The sequence below is a fragment of the Meles meles genome, chromosome 12 (assembly GCF_922984935.1).
Source record: "Meles meles chromosome 12, mMelMel3.1 paternal haplotype, whole genome shotgun sequence".
Taxonomy (NCBI): domain Eukaryota; kingdom Metazoa; phylum Chordata; class Mammalia; order Carnivora; family Mustelidae; genus Meles; species Meles meles.
In genome coordinates, this window is record NC_060077.1 from 48,054,376 (window position 1) to 48,069,013 (window position 14,638).

Here is a 14,638-nt window from a genome sequence, read left to right on the forward strand (position 1 = left end):
CTTTGCCTACTTGTGATCTCTGCCTGTCAAATAAATAAATAAAATCTTTGAAAAACAAAAAAAAGAAAGAAAGAAAACCTGCCCTTTATTATCTTACGAAGTGAGGTTCAGCAGAACTTACGTTGAATCAGACCAAAGTTCTGAGAAATTATGATAGCCATAATAATAGCTAAGATATACTGAGTGCTTATTATGTGCTAGCTGCCATTTTAACTGCTTTTGCATACTTAGTTGTCATAATAACTCTACGAGGTAGATACTATAAACATTCCCATTATACAGATGAGAAAATGGAGGAATATACTTCGGTTCTCTTTTTTAACCTGCCTCTTAATAATCTGAAAACCAGGGGCACCTGGGTGGCTCAGTGGGTTAGAGCCTCTGCCTTCGGCCCAGGTCATGATCTCAGGGTCCTAGGATCGAGCCCCGCATCAGGCTCTCTACTTGGCAGGGAGTGTGCTTCCCCTCCTCTCTCTCTGTGTGTGCCTCTCTGCCTACTTGTGATCTCTATCAAATAAATAAATATTTTTTTTAATCTGAAAACCACTTTTAGAAAATCTACATACTTGTTTGCTGCTAAAGAGAACAGAAATGTAAGTATGTTCTTCCATGTTGTATAGCCTAAACCACAAAAGGTCCTACCATCTTTCATCAGGAAAAATGGCCAAGATCAACTACTGTAAAGCCCATATCATCATTACAAAATGTAATTAATCAAATTCAACTACACTGCAGGCCAATCATTTAGTTACTTAGGGGCACAGTTTGCAACTAATTTTAGACTCCATTAGCTTAAAATTCAACATCTTATCCACGTCCCATTGGACATTTTTCTCTGGATGGGAAGAGAAATTGGCATCTATTACTTACAATTTTTCATTATTCCCATGCTTTTCAGAATGGAAAATTCTGAGGCCTTGATTATTATTTGTTCAGGTGTTCGGCCTGAGTTAGAACAGTTTTCTATGGAAAATCCTGACCCTGTGCACAGGCACAGCCATGGGTCACTGCAGACACTGACGCCCCCCCTCCCCTTTTCCAAGCAGAGTCCTGGGACTGGCTTCTTAATTTTTGTAAAAGAATGTCAATCCTATCTTCTCTTTGGGTGATTTTTAGATATGTAGGTGTGGGCTTAATCTACAAAACAGAATAACGGCACTCCAGGCGGGGGAGTCGTTGGCTACCCAATTTTTATCAGAAGCATGCGCACCGGAAATGATGTTCCCAGAGGGTTGCCTGAGGGCAGTCTGTGAAGGGAGCCACATAAGCAGGGTATCTGTTTTAGCCCCAGATAACTGCTTCTACTGAACTTTTCTATTTCATCATGCACCCAGAAATGCTCTAAGAAAGCAGGCGGTCACTGTGTTTTCTTATAAGGGTGTTATCAGAGACCCTGCCTCACTAAGTGGCCCAGCCCACCTTTTTGGAGGACTCAGAACCTGAGAGCAAGGAAGCTTTGCTCTTCTTCAGCAATGACCTCACCCTTGTTTTTCTTGAAACTTCTTAAATCTGAAGATTGTTGACACACAATATTACATTAGTTTTGGGTGTACAACACAGTGAGTCAACACCGCTGTATGTTACACTCTGCATGACGGGTGTAGCAATGACCTCTGCTCTTACAAGCACTGATGAGAGTCTTGGAACTTTTTTATTTATTAGTTTTAAAAAGATTTCATTTATTTATTTGAGAGAGACAGAGAGAACATGAGCAGGGGGAGGGCAGAGGGAGAAGCAGTCTTGTAACTTTATGATTTGGCTAGAGAATGCTGAAAATTGAATTCAGACCCCATCTGCATTTATTTTGTAGGATATTACACCATAAATTTCTATGTGCTAAGTCTCTCCGTGGCCTCATCCAGTTCTTCTATTATTCTGTACCTTGATTTCTTGTAAATTTCTGTTCTTAAAAAATGTCTATTTTGGGGACGTCTGGGTGGCTCAGTCGCTGGGCGTAGGCCTTCAGCTCAAGATCAAGCCCCACATCCAGCTCCCTGCTTGGCAGAGAGCTCTCCCTCTACTCCTCCCCCTGCTTGTGTTCCCTCTCTGACTGTGTCTCTCTCTGTCAAATAAATAAAAAAATCTTTTAAAAAAATTATCTCTTATGGGGTGCCTGGGTGGCTCAGTCAGTCAAGCATCAGCATCTTGATCTCAGCTGAGGTCTTGATCTTGGGGGTGGGGGGCAGTTCAGGCCCTATGTTGGGCTCCATGCTGGGTGTGGGGTCTACTTAAAAAATGTCTATCTTATTTTAATTATTCAAGTCACCACCCATCCTTTTTGGAGGATGGGGAGGTATTCAAATGAGTGCACCTACATAACCATGAATATATTTTAAGTTGACTTGTGTGAGTTAAATTTAAGTGTTTATTTACATTAATCTTAGGACTGTCTAAAGGCAAAGCCTCTGAGTGCAGAGGACCAGCCTCCCCTCCTGCCAGTGTATCTCCAGTGTGAGTTTGGAGGCCATCTCTGTCGTTTCTTTGTTCATCACCTCAAGTAGCTGGTCTGTGTCTGATGGGCCTTACTGTGCAAGAAATTTACATTGTGGGACACCTGGGTGGCTCAGTGGGTTAAAGCCCCTGCCTTTGGCTCGGGTGGTGATCCCAGAGTCCTGGGATCGAGCCCCACATCGGGCTCTCTGCTCAGCAGGGAGCCTGCTTTCTCCTCTCTCTGCCTGCCTCTCTAGCTACTTGTGATCTCTGTCTGTCAAATAAATAAATAAAATCTTAAAAAAAAGAAAAAAGAAAGAAACGACATCATAAATTATCAAGGATTCTTCCAACTTGGTGAGATGCCTGGGGGTAAGAAAAGGCTAAAGGGATGGCAGCGTGTTCCAGCTCATTCACTTGGGGGCATAAACGTACAGGCCAGAACAGAGGGCAGACTGGCCTGCTCTCAGTGAATTATTATTTTTCTCATACTTTTTACACGAGTGCATAGACTGAATGAGTTAAGCCAAATGTGCACATCCTACGGCACCCAAAGGAATTCTGAGCGAAACAAGTGAGAACCTGCTATCATCCCCTCCTCTTCATATAACCTTTTAAACTGAGGGAAAATTTACACATAAAATGTACCATTTTAAGCATTTTTAGGTATACAGTTCAGTGGTATTAAGTACATTCACAGCGCTGTGCAATCACCACCACCCTCTAGCTCCAGAACTCTTTCAACTTGCAAAATTCATACTGTCCCCATTAAACAGTAACTCCTCATTCTCTGTTCCCTCCCGGGCAAGCACCATTCTACTTTTGGTCTCTACGATTTGACCATTCTAAGCACCTCAGAAGAGGAATCATTTAGTATTTGTCCTGTCATGACTGGCTCGTTTCACTTCACATAATGTCCTCGAAGTTCATCCGCAGTGTTACATGGGTCAGAATCGCCTTCCTTCTTAAGGTTAAATAGTATTCCACAGCCTGCATCATTCCCCCATCTGTGGACACTTGGGTTCCTTCCAGCTTTTGGCTATTGTAAATAATGCTGCCATTAACGTGGGGGTACAAATACCTGTTCAACTCCCTGCTTTCAATTTTTTGGAGTATGAACCCAAAAGTGAAATTGCTGGATCATAGAATAAATCCATTTTTAATTTTTTGAGGACCATCCTAGTGTTTTCCAGAGCAGCTGTGCCAATGTACATTCCCAGCAGTGCCCAAGGGTTCCACTTTCTCCACATCCTTCCCAACACCGGTTATTTTCTGGCTTTTTGATGAGAGCCATCCTAATGGGTGTGAAGTAGTACCTCATTATCGTTTTGATTTGCATTTCCCTAATGATTAATGACGCTGAGCATCTTCTCCTGGGCTTATTAGCCATCTGTACATCTTCTTTGGGAAAATGTCTATTTAAGTCTTTTGGCCATTTTTGAATTGGGTTGGTTTTCGTTGTTGAGTTGAGGACTTCTCTGTATATTCTGGATAGTAATCCCTTTCGAATGACAAAACTAAAACAATTTAATAACGAGTCTGATGTCCCTCATTCAAGGGAAAACAATCCTTGGATTAGGGGAGTATGGCACCTCAGAAGAAGTGGAGCCCTCTTCCCAAGGGGGCCTGGGAAAGAATGAATGAGCTTTATGAAGCATGAGAAGTGGCAACGGGGAAATGCCATGATCGGCTGGGATGGCGTATCTACTTTATTTAGGACCATCAGGGAACAAGGAGGTATAGAACCCAGAGCTGCCTTGGCGTTGTTTGACTGGTTGTTTGGATGTACTGTGTTCCTGGTCAAGCGGAGCATTGCCAGGAATGCTGAAGTCTGCTTTGCTGACTTAGCACCCCAGAAAGGAGGAGCTCCATCTTCGGCCTAAAATTTTATTTCCACATCCCTTAGCAGATGATTTGCAAATACGTTCTTCCATTCGGTGGGTTGCCTTTTTAACTCCGCTGACAGTGGCCTTCGACGCACCAAAGTTTTTAATTTTGATAAAGTCCTATGTGTCTATTTTTTCTTTTGTTGCCTGCGTCTTTGGTGCTGTACCTGAGAAATCATTGCCAAATCTAATGTCATAAAGTTTCCCCCTTGGAGCCCTGTTTTAGTAAGTTATTTTATATAGGTTACGGAAAACATCATCTTTAAAATTTTATTTATTTATTCATTATTTTAGAGAAAGAGAGAGAGCAGGGGTGTGGGAGGGGCTGAGGGAGAGAATCCCAAGCGAACTCTCCACTTAGTATGGAGCCTCAGTCTCACGACTCTGAGATCATGATCTGAGCCGAAATCAAGAGTCAGATATTTAACTGACTAAACCACCCGGGCACCCTGAGACCATCTCCTTTAGATGGAGCAAGAAGATAAAAGAAATCCAGATGAAGTGTTTACTATTTTGCCACTGAGCCTACACCTTAAAAAGTAATCTTTGCAAATGGACTCTGGTGAGCTCTGGGAAGAAAACAACAGGAAAGAGAAGGAGAGCTGCCTCAAATGAGCAGTACCAGCGAACGTCAGCAGAAGACTCTCCATTTTACATCAACAGTGACATTCTTTTCCTTTGCAGATCCAAGTTCCTTCATGTAATATACGGGCCAAACAAATGGGGAGGGGACTCACAGGCTCCAGTTGGCTTAACTAATTTGCTCCATCTGGGTCTAATTATCCGTGTGTGTTTCCTCACCAACACCCCAGCCAATCTCCATCACAATGCGTGGAGTGAGCATCATGCTCATGGAAGGCAAACCTTGACAACAGTTAGGGAAGGACCAAGATCAAAGAGCTGGGTGAGAACCAAGAGCAGTCCTGTCAAGATGCCTTAACTCAGATTTGCAGAGTCCTGCACTACGGACGCTGGCTTCCCCGAAGCAAGAAAATGACATGGTTTAAGCGGCCACATCACCACCACCAGGATGGCCTCCCACTGGCAACCTCACTAATGCCTGACTTTGTACATCTGTTCTAAAAACACTCACCAGCACAGGCTTTGAGGCAATCCTATTGAACTGACCTGGCTTTGGCTGGGAAGTTACAACAAGAGTGTTAATGACTGGTCGAGGTCGTACTGACCCTCCGAAGACCGACACTCCTGTCATCAGAGCCATCATCACTGGGACCTTATTCATCACAGGATAGCTGGAGAAGCTGACCCAAACGAGCCCAAGTAGAAGGGACAGCAAATACACGGTTCCTCTTCACTGCCCCCAGCCCAGTCCTCATGGGCTTACCTCCCTTGGATATGATTTGGAGGGGATCTGGAAATAAACTGTTACAGTTGGACGGACTTGGGTTGGCACCTCCGTTTTAACATTTATGTGCTGTTGACCTTGGCCAAATAATTTGGATCTCAGTTTTCTCATCTGTAAGGGGGAGTAATTAAGTCCGACTTCATACGTCATGAAGAAGGGCGATGTAAAGTGCCCAGCACGTACTAACACCTCAAGGTCAGGAACCATCTCTTATTTGTCGTTAAGCACCTGACACACAGTAGATCCCTGATAAATATCTCCTGAATGGATAACCCAAGAACCCCTTCCCTTAACTCTGTACATCATTCGGTTGTGAGGTGGAAAAATCAGTAAAGAATTCTCCCTGCTGCGCCTTTCCAGAGTTAAACCTGCTTCCTCTTAGGAGTTGTACATCAGAAGACGAGAGCTTCAAAATCTTGTCAGATAAAGGAGGGCTTTATGGAGCAGAACTCCCCAGAAAGTGTTCTGCATCACAATACACCCACAGCTTTTAACGGAGCACTTTCCCCCAATTCCTTGTAGATTCATTAAACTGACAGCTTGCCACCGGCATATTGATGCCTGTTTTCTATCTAACACAAGCTGTATGAGTGCCTTGTGTTTAACCCACTCTTTAAATTTGTAAGCAACTATATAAAAACAAAAAACTCAGAAAACAAAGGAAAGATGCTGGGCTGTTATTTCACTCAAAAACAATAATGACTACCTCTTTTCTGTACTCCTCCCACACTAATTGGGTATACTGGGGTTTGGGTTGTTTTCCCTTTGCTCAAAGAGTTTGAATTGCAGCAGCTTCTTCTTACCCTTTAAAGAAGGCTGTGCCTTAGGTCAGGGCCACTGATGGTATCAGTCCTCCCCCCAAAAAAGGAGCTCGAGCCAAAAGGTAAATCAGTGCACTGTTTCCTTCTTCAAAAAGTCTGGCTATGAAAAAAAATGTCAACTCAACTAAACAGTGTTTAGTGTCAAAGCTGATGTACATTCTGGCACGATCTCCTCATGGGCAGCTAAAAGAGCTCCCAGAGTGACACCATGAGTGGATCACACTTCCAGAAGCATAGTTTTTGGTTACAGAACACCCCATCTGCCTGAGAATGTACTGGACTGACCTTTACAATGGACTTCTGAGGGATTTTAGGCCACCTAGTATCCTAATCCCTTCTTTTGGTGAAGCATCCTGATATCAAGGATCTGCAAGCCCCGCTTTCAGTCTATGGGATCCAGGCAGGACCCTGACAAGCAGGACTGGCCAAACAGTGCTGTGAGTCTCTGCAGCCACAGCGAGTGGTCCAGGAACACCCAGATCCAGGGCCGACCAATCAGCATAATTCTATCTTCCTGGTGAGCTTTCAGACCTGGGAAGGGCAGTGGTCCTACTGATGTGTTCAGAGTGAATCCTGAGATTCCTGCAGGAGCTACGAGGAAGAGTCTCCTGCCATCAGACTTCATGTTGTGAGGATGTGAGCCTGGAGTCAACAACACCCATGAGGGGAGAGCCTGGCTGTGGAATGGAGCAAAGGCAGCACAGAACTAAAAAGACAGACACAACTGGGTTCTGAGAACGTCACTGGAACCTCTGGATCAAGCCTTGCCTGATCTACAGCTTTTCAATTCTAGGAACCAATTAATTTCCTTTTTGCTTAGAATAGTTTATGAGCTTTCTATAACTTGTAACTAATAGAGTCTAAAGTTACACCTGACTGCTCTACCGTGGGCTATTCTAAAATAGCCCTAAAGAGAAAAATCTAAAAAGGCGAAAGGTCTGGAGTCAGGGGAGCTGCCACGAGCTGGGGCTAGAGGCAGGTTACCAAGACTTTCCACACCTGAGTTCCTTCCTCTGTCAGGTGATTAACGTCTGCCTCTTCCGCTGCCTGTCAGGTGACTGAGAATCACATAAAAAGGTACAAAGGAAATCACTATGGAAACATACAAAAAAGCACGATACAAACAAAAAATACTGTTATTATTAGCACAACAATAGTCATTCAAACTTCAAAATTCTGGCATCTGTAACTCTCAGATCCCATAAGAAATTTTCAAAGCCTTTGAACAAGAACACATTGTTTTTCAAGTGAACGAACATAGCGAGTGAAAAGAAGAGAGGCAAACCAAGAAACAGACTCTTCACTATAGAGAACGCACTGCTGGTTACCCGAGGGGAGGAGGCTGTGGGGGATGGGTTATATCGGTGATGGGGATTAAGTAGCGCACCTGTTGTGATGAGCCAGGCTGTTGTATGATGTATGAAGATTCTTCACATGAAACTACTACTACTCTGGATATTAACTAAGTGGTATTTAAATTAAAACTTTGAAAAAATGCATTGTTTTTATCAACACCTGTGTTCTGCTCTACGAGGGGGAGCGCCCTCTGCAGGCCAGCGAGTGTAAAGCGAGGCCACGGACAAGGAAGTGGACAGAAAAGAAGGGGCAGCCCAAGTCAGTGCAGGTCTCCGGTTCTGGGCTGAGTACAGTTATGTGCCGTGGGTCATTTCTGGGGCCCACGCAGGACGTTTCTCCCCCATGGGATACATCATCCGATGACTCAAGCTTATGAATCACAAAAGACAAATTATGACTTAATCACCATTAGTAACTCTTTTTTTTTTTTAAAGATTTTTAAAATTTATTTATTTGACAGAGAGAGATCACAAGTAGATAGAGAGGCAGGCAGAGAGAGAGAGAGAGGGAAGCAGGCTCCCCGCTGAGCAGAGAGCCCGATGCGGGGCTCCATCCCAGGACCCCGAGATCATGACCTGAGCCAAAGGCAGCGGCCCAACCCACCGAGCCACCCAGGCGCCCCCACCATTAGTAACTCTTAACCACTATTTTGCAAACTTCAGGGTTGTCCTAACAATAATACTGTTGTGCAGGTAGGTGGATTTGGTGTTTGTTTTAATGTTTCCATATATGAGACCTAAGGGTCCAACATAACAACAGACTTTGCATAAAAAGACTAAACTGTTGCACAAATTTTGCATTTTTCCAAAAGTCAGAACCCAATCATTTTCAGATAAAAACAGTATGAACAGTCTGGGTACAAGACAGAAAGAGGCATTACTGGCTTTTAAACCTCATTCTGAGTCTCTGGTCAATGGCAGTATCAACGAATTCTCTTTTGATAGAAAAAATAACCCAATTTTTGTATTTTCATATAAGGTAACTGGAGGAAGTTTATTCTTCTTTTTTTTTTAAGATTTTATTTATTTATTTGACAGAGATCACAAGTAGGCAGAGAGGCAGGCAAAGAGAGAGAGGGGGAAACAGGCTCCCTGCTGAGCAGATAGCCCGATGCGGGGCTCCATCCCAGGACCCTGGGATCATGACCTGAGCCAAAGGCAGAGGCTTAACCCACTGAGCCACCCAGGTGCCCCGGAAGAAGTTTATTCTTTATAGTTCCCTCCTTTGAAGAGCTCAAACCTGGGCAGCTGAGGTGGGAGAACAGGGGGACAGTTGTTTTAATAGTGTCCCCATGGACTGGGTACCAACGCTGTGCCAGGCATGTACAGGGCAACTAAGCCCAGCACTCCTCAGTCCACATCACCAGTGGGCAGGGTTACAGTTCCTCAGAAGCAAGGAGCAGGCTGAGCCTGCTCTCCCTGCTCCTGAGGACAGCCCGCATCAAGGCTGGCCCTGTCTGTGTCAGGCTCCATCAAAATCACCTTCTCTCTCCCTGTGTTTTCATCTACACCTCTTCGTCTTATAAAACAAGTTGGCCCAAGCCTATTATCTGGTCATCCTCAATTCAGGGAGAGGGGTAAAAGGCCCCACACTGTTCTCCAATCTAGATGTACAATTATGAAAGCTGTTTTGTCCCCTATTCATCCAAGCTGCAAAAAGTTAAAAAGCAAAGGGGAGGAGGAAAGAGAAACTGTCTCTCTAAAAAGTCTCTAACACTTACCAGTTTGGATAGTGCCCTGGAACCAGCATAGATTATACCCACAAACAGCACGGAAGCAGGAAGCCATGTCCAAACATCAGATCTGGGAAGAGGGAAAGAGGCCATCAGATTTCTGTCTGTTGCAAGGCATGACCCTTCGGATGCACCAAATATGACAACAGTCCTTGTCTTAATATCTCTGGGCAACCTGGGAAGTGTGACCTGTCTGTGTCCCCAGCGAGTGAGGGAGGCTGACAGAGTTATCCAGCTACCCCATCTGCTTCCCAGCCCACAACAGGGCACAGACGAGATGGAGGACGGCTTCAGGCAGTTTGGGAGAGAGAACAGATCTGATTTTTTTTTTTTTAAAGGGGCAGTGACATTATTCTTTGGATTTTAAGAAGCCAGAGGCTTTGAACTCATGCCGAAATATTAAGAATGTAAAAAGACTATTTACCTAGGCAATGTATCAAACAGCTCCATGGAACCACAACAAAAGGAAGAAAGTGTCAAAGGACAGAATTCCAAAAAAAGAATGCTAGGCCTCGAGCTGGGTGCCCACGTGCTGACGCTTTCCACCATTAACCTGGAATCTCTAAGGACTTCTGAAGGGTGCATTTCTTTGATTTATTTGTGGCCACACCCAAAACTGCTTTTCTCAGTACAGTTTAGAATCATGAGTTCTTCGAGAAAAGCAAAATCCCGGTTTTTGCATAAAGCAGCAATCTCTTGCAGCCCCCATCCATCACTAACACGTTTGGTCCGCTAACGCCAGCTCCGTAGAGTTATTCTAATAATAGACAGAAATAAATGAGACCAATCCAGCAGAATTTAACATAATAACCCCAGCTAACTCAATGAACTACTCTCCTGGGATGGTCCCTGCTCGAGAAATGTTCTTTGTTAACGTTATTAGCACGGACAGGCACTCTATCTGTGATCAGACCCGCTTTTGTACGCTTCCCAGTCAACCTGGTGTTCAAATGTCTCTAGTCTCTAGTGAGGCTTCTGAACCCTATTTCCTGAATATATTCATTCAGCAAATATTTACAGCAACTTGCAAGGTGCTGACAGCACCAGAATTACTGTGAACAGCAGGATCACAGGTAACATTTTTGATCACTTGTTACAAACGAGGCACTACGCTGAATGTTTTCTATGCCGTGTCTTTAAAAAATCCGCACAACATGGGGTGCCTGGGTGGCTCAGCCAGTTAACCATCCAACTCATGATCTCAGCTCAGGTCTTGATCTCAGGGTTGTGAGTTTAAGCCCTGTGTTGGGCTCCACAATGGGCGTGGAGCCTACATTAAAAAAATAAATAAATAAAATCTGCACAACCACCTCAGGAAGAAAATATTATTATTATCCCCCTTGTGCAAATGAGAAAACTGAGGCATAAAGAATTTAAATAATGTGCCTGTGGCCAGAAGAGCTGGTAATGGCAAAGACAAAATTTGAATTCAGGTCATCTGACTCTAAAGCCCTAGCTTTAAGCCACCCTTTCATTCTCTGCCCTCAAGGAGCTCATAATCTCATGGGAGACACTGACCTATAAATAAATAAGCTGCAAACACAGCATGATTTTGCAGCCTGAGCAGCTAATTCCGGAGGAATATTCTCTGTTCTTCCTGGTCCTGCTGCAATAAGAGAGGTCTGCACATGCACCCAAAAGGGGAACAGAGAAAGGAAGATGGCATTCTCCATCCTCATGTGTCAAGCAGAACATCAAACCAATTGCTATTCTTCTAGGAAATGGCTTTCCTCTTAGATATTAAGATCACAAGGGTCAAGGGAGACAGGTTCCAGGCCCCCAGCCTGCAGTGCACCAGAAGGCAGCCCACAGTACACGCCGCAAGGAGCACGGGGAAGGTGGGGAGGAGGGCAGTGTGTGACACAGTGGAGTGCCCAGCAGCCACAGGCCTGATACTCTTGAGACCTGAGCTCAGTGAGGCCCCAGGCGGTGGTCTGTTCCCTCTTAAACAAAGAAAATGCCTCCCCAGTCATATGCTCCAAGAGACATCAGGGCATCTGAGTGACCATGAATGTGAAAAAGAAAACACAGCTAGGAGACATTTTATATTTTAACCTTCTACCCTAAAAACAAAGAAATGACTTTAACTGGGGCCCATCAGTGGTTCAGTCGGCTAAGAGTCTGCCTCCAGTTCAGGTCATGATCTCAGGGTCCTGGGATTAAGTCCCACATCGGTCTCTTTGCTCAGTGGGGAGCTTCTCCCTCTATCTGCTGCTCCCCCTGCTTGTGCACTCTCTCTCGCTCTCTCTCTCTCTTGCTCTCTCACAAATAGATAAATAAAATATTAAAAAGAAAGAAATGACTTTAACCATAAAAAATAAACACAGATCTAGTTGGACCAAAGAGACTTCTGGGAAAGGTTACAGAGCAGCTGTGTGAGCATTTGGATGAAAGCATGGCACTGTGACCCAGGCCCGGGGGCTTGTGTTCTCCACAGTCCTCTCACTCGGGGCCCACCTCCTAGGTGGACAGAGCCAAACAATGTGCACTGGTGGTGGAAATTTGGAGACCTGCAGAGGCAGCTGGTTGCCTGACCCTGTCTTGGCCCCCATCAGCTCTTTTCAGAGACAGCTGCCTCCCTCCGCCACCACCAACAATAAAGCATAGCTGCTGAAGAGAAGAATGACTAGGAATCACCGGGGACGGAGTTGCCAAAACAGACACGGGCAAAACCAGTGTGAAAGGACGGGGTGTCGGGAGAAAAAGAATTAAAAATCGAGAAGAATTCTGCATTCACATGTTCCAAAGTATCAAAGTTCTCATTCCACTGAAAATCACAGGGTCAACATGAAGTGCAGTTTATACGAGAAAACACTCAAGGGAACCCAGCAGACAATCCCATACACCAAGCAAAAGCCTTCCCATGAGATTAGCAAATGAATGAACATTTATACATCTTAAGTCAAAATAGATTCTTTCATCCAAAAATGTTTTCTTGACTTATCTTTCAATTAACCCATTAATGATCAGAGTCAGATAATATATAATATATATTATTAACGTGTCTCTCACCTCTCAAATAAGCTTCAAGTTTCACAAAGGTGGGAGCCATGCATGTTTTGCTCATATAAATAAATGTCAAATATTACACGGATGGAGGTTTTAAGGAAACTAAAGGACTAAGCTGCACCATAAGAGCACCTGATTGAGTGTCAGTGAGGACAGGGAATCCTTTCTCTAATAAGTGACATTTGAGATAAAACTCAGAGTTAAAGTGGGTGCAGGGGGTGGGGCAGAGAAGCAGAAGGGACCCAACATTCCCCCCTTAGTCCGTTACTCACAGCAATAAAAGTCTCTTAAGGTTTCCGTTAGGCTTTGTCACAAGTTTGTTCTTTCCTAACTCTTCATTCCCAAATTCCTTGCAACACTGATCTCACTTAATTTACACAGCAGCAGGAGAACCAGACAGACTGGCAGTCAAAGACATGTTGCCTCCCTCCCAGAGAGAACCTGCTGCAAGGAGTCTATAGGCCGCTGACAGGTGAAAATCACTTGAAGAACTGTTTGCACTTGCTGTTTCAGAAATCAGACCTGGGCTCTCTGGCTTGCAGGGTTCTTCATGACTATCCACTACTGCGCTACTCTAAGATGGACAGGTCAGACCTTTCAACAGTTACCTGGGGCAGATAAAGGGCAAGACAACTGAGTTTTCCATGCTTTTCCAGGTTGTGCGGAAACAAGGTGGGAACAAGGACTACGAGGGTGGTACTTTTTTGTGCTTTTGCCATCTCTTGAAATATTTTTTTTTAAAGATTTTATTTATTTATTTGACAGAGATCTCAAGTAGGCAGAGAGGCAGGCAAAGAGAGAGAGGGGGAAGCAGGCTCCCTGCTGAGCAGAGAGCCCGATGTGGGGCTCGATCCCAGGACCCTGGGATCATGGCCTGAGCTAAAGGCAGAGGCTTTAACCCACTGAGCCACCCAGGTGCCCCGAAATATTTGTTTTTTAAAGACTTATTTGACAGAGAGAGTACATGAGTGCAAGCACAAGTGGGGGGAGGGGCTGACGGAGAAAAGAATCCCAAGCAGACTCCCAATGGAGCCCCATGTGGGGCAGGATCCCAGGACCCTGAGATCATGACCTGAGCCAAAATGAAGTGTTGGTCACTCAACTGACTGAGCCACCCAGGAGCCCTTTGAAATATTTTTGAAAAAAAATATTTCTTCAGGAAAAAATTAAACTATAATTTAAAAATCCTAGTTAATGCTGCTAAAATGGAGGACTATTTTCCAGGGAAATAAGTAGTAAGGATGAAAATCATACCTGGTCCTGGGCACTGAAGAGTATAACCTTATAACATGCACATGGTTACCCAAATCTTTGGGATTTATAATCAGCTCTCTTCACCGCCAAGGAATGTTCCAGCAGTTAGCTGACTAACTTTAGCCAAGAGTTCTAAGGGAGGGACAAACTTCACACATTTCCTTGGGCTGTGCTCTTTCTTCTAGGTGAGGTCCTCTAGGGCTGGATGTATCTCGGGCTTACCAGGTCACTAGACGTGGGGGCAGAGGAAGGGTGCACAAGTCCTGAGCACTCAATAAACATTCTGGGTCTTTCTACACATAACCCCAAAGGCAGAAACCACTAGGGAAGATTGACAGATCCACCGGCATAAAATGCACTGGTCCAAAAACACTGTACAGAAAACCAAGAGATGATGAATGACCTAGGAAAAACTCTTGGCAGCATATAAAACAGGCTGGAATTTCATATTCTTAATGCATAATGAGTGTTCACAATTCAATAAAAAAAAATCACAAAAGACAAATAGTGAGCAAAACCAGGTATTTGGGTGTGTGTGAGTGTGTGTGTTACACATAAGAAATACAAATAGCTAATTAACATATGAAAAGTTACATATATATATACACATACACACTACTTGGCTACACTTCTCAAAAGCTTTAAAAATATGCATACTCTATACAACAGTTAAAGGTAGTTAAAGTTACCCACAATGACGTTTTCATTTACAAGGAAAATAAAGCTGCATTCTGGCCTCGTTGTGGTTGTCAAGTGTGCCAAGCACCTCACGGCCGACTATTGC

The 14,638-nt window shown here is 44.2% G+C and overlaps 1 protein-coding gene across 3 annotated transcripts in view; it reads right to left on the reverse strand.

The window, feature by feature from the left end:
- Positions 1 to 14,638, reverse strand: part of TMEM241 (transmembrane protein 241) — a 110,239-nt gene that overhangs the window by 76,191 nt on the left and 19,410 nt on the right. For all 3 annotated transcript variants that reach the window (XM_046026079.1, XM_046026080.1, XM_046026081.1), the window contains exon 4: positions 9,580 to 9,661. In XM_046026079.1, the coding sequence (XP_045882035.1) occupies positions 9,580 to 9,661 (82 nt within the window). The remainder of the gene's footprint in view (positions 1 to 9,579; positions 9,662 to 14,638) is intronic.